General features: G+C 58.0%; 1 protein-coding gene across 1 annotated transcript in view; it reads left to right on the top strand.

Moving 5' to 3' along the window:
• The window catches only part of DBNL (drebrin like), a 14,814-nt gene extending 13,754 nt beyond the window's left edge, over positions 1–1,060 (top strand). The window contains exon 13 of the mRNA XM_019473708.1: positions 67–1,060. Coding sequence (XP_019329253.1) covers positions 67–206 — 140 coding nt within the window. The 3' untranslated portion in view covers positions 207–1,060. The remainder of the gene's footprint in view (positions 1–66) is intronic.
• The last annotated feature ends 42 nt before the right edge of the window (positions 1,061–1,102 follow it).

Genomic DNA, 1,102 nt, shown 5'->3' with positions numbered 1-1,102 from the left:
GGGGGCTTCGGGGGGGGTTGGGGTCGGGTTGGTTTTAACCCCCTCCCTCGCTCTGTCTCGTTCCAGCTGATGACACCGAGATCTCGTTTGATCCGGAGAACATCATCACCAACATCGAGATGATCGACGAAGGCTGGTGGCGCGGCTACGGTCCCGACGGCCACTTCGGCATGTTCCCTGCCAATTATGTGGAACTGATAGAGTAAGGGGGGCTGGCGGGGGCTGTGGGGACCAGAGCTGCTCCGTCCCCCCGGGAGCACTTGGCTCCAGCCTGATTCTTCCAAACGATATGTGGCTTTTATTTCTTCTTCTTTTTTTTTTTTTCTCTCTCTCTCCAAGTGAAGTGCCATTGCCCTGCTCCCTCCGCAGCAGGGCTGACCCAGGCGCTGCTCTCCTCCGCCCTCTCCCGTCCCCTGTAGCTGGCCCTTGGTCGGGATGAAGGGTCCGATCCCATCCTGAGCCCCTGCAGTGCTGATCTCCCCCTCCTCCCTCTGGTTTGGAGCGTGAATTCTCTTTCAGGGCTGAAGGAGGGGATGACACATCCCTTATGGGGCATTTTCAGGGAACAAATTGCCTCTCCCCCCGCGCTCCCTCCGACCCGTGGCCTCAGAACCGGTGTGGCCACGATGGAGAAACCGCTTTCCCCATTTCAGCTCGCTGACGAAGCTCACTGGATCGCTTTTAGCATCTCGTAGGGTCTAACACCACCTAGAGAGCCAAAACCTGGCTCCACAGCGTTGCCCCCACCACCCCGAGCACCCAAGAGCTCGCCACTGGGGCTGCCACGAGCGTCCCTGTGTTTTCCTCCCTGCTGTCCCCACCGGAGGGGTTTTCCCCGCCCTTCCCTCTCCCCAAACTATGCTGCGGGGATTTAAATCATGTGTGAGCAAGCTCCCCTGCGGAGGAGATCCAGCGAGGCCAAAGTGGGTGGTTTGTGGTTTGGGTTTTTTGGGTTTTTTTTTTTTTTTTTTTAGCAGAACCTGTGAGCGTGGGATCCCCCCTCCCCCCCGTCACCACAAATTCACTGTGAACAAGGAAGAGCCCAGCCCAGCTGCCACCTTCCCCCCTTGTTGAGTTTCTTCCCTCGGTGTTGCTTTAGAAG

Source organism: Aptenodytes forsteri, unplaced genomic scaffold (assembly GCF_000699145.1).
Source record: "Aptenodytes forsteri isolate BGI_AS27 unplaced genomic scaffold, ASM69914v1 Scaffold476, whole genome shotgun sequence".
NCBI lineage: Eukaryota > Metazoa > Chordata > Aves > Sphenisciformes > Spheniscidae > Aptenodytes > Aptenodytes forsteri.
This window is presented reverse-complemented; position numbering and strand designations above follow the sequence as displayed.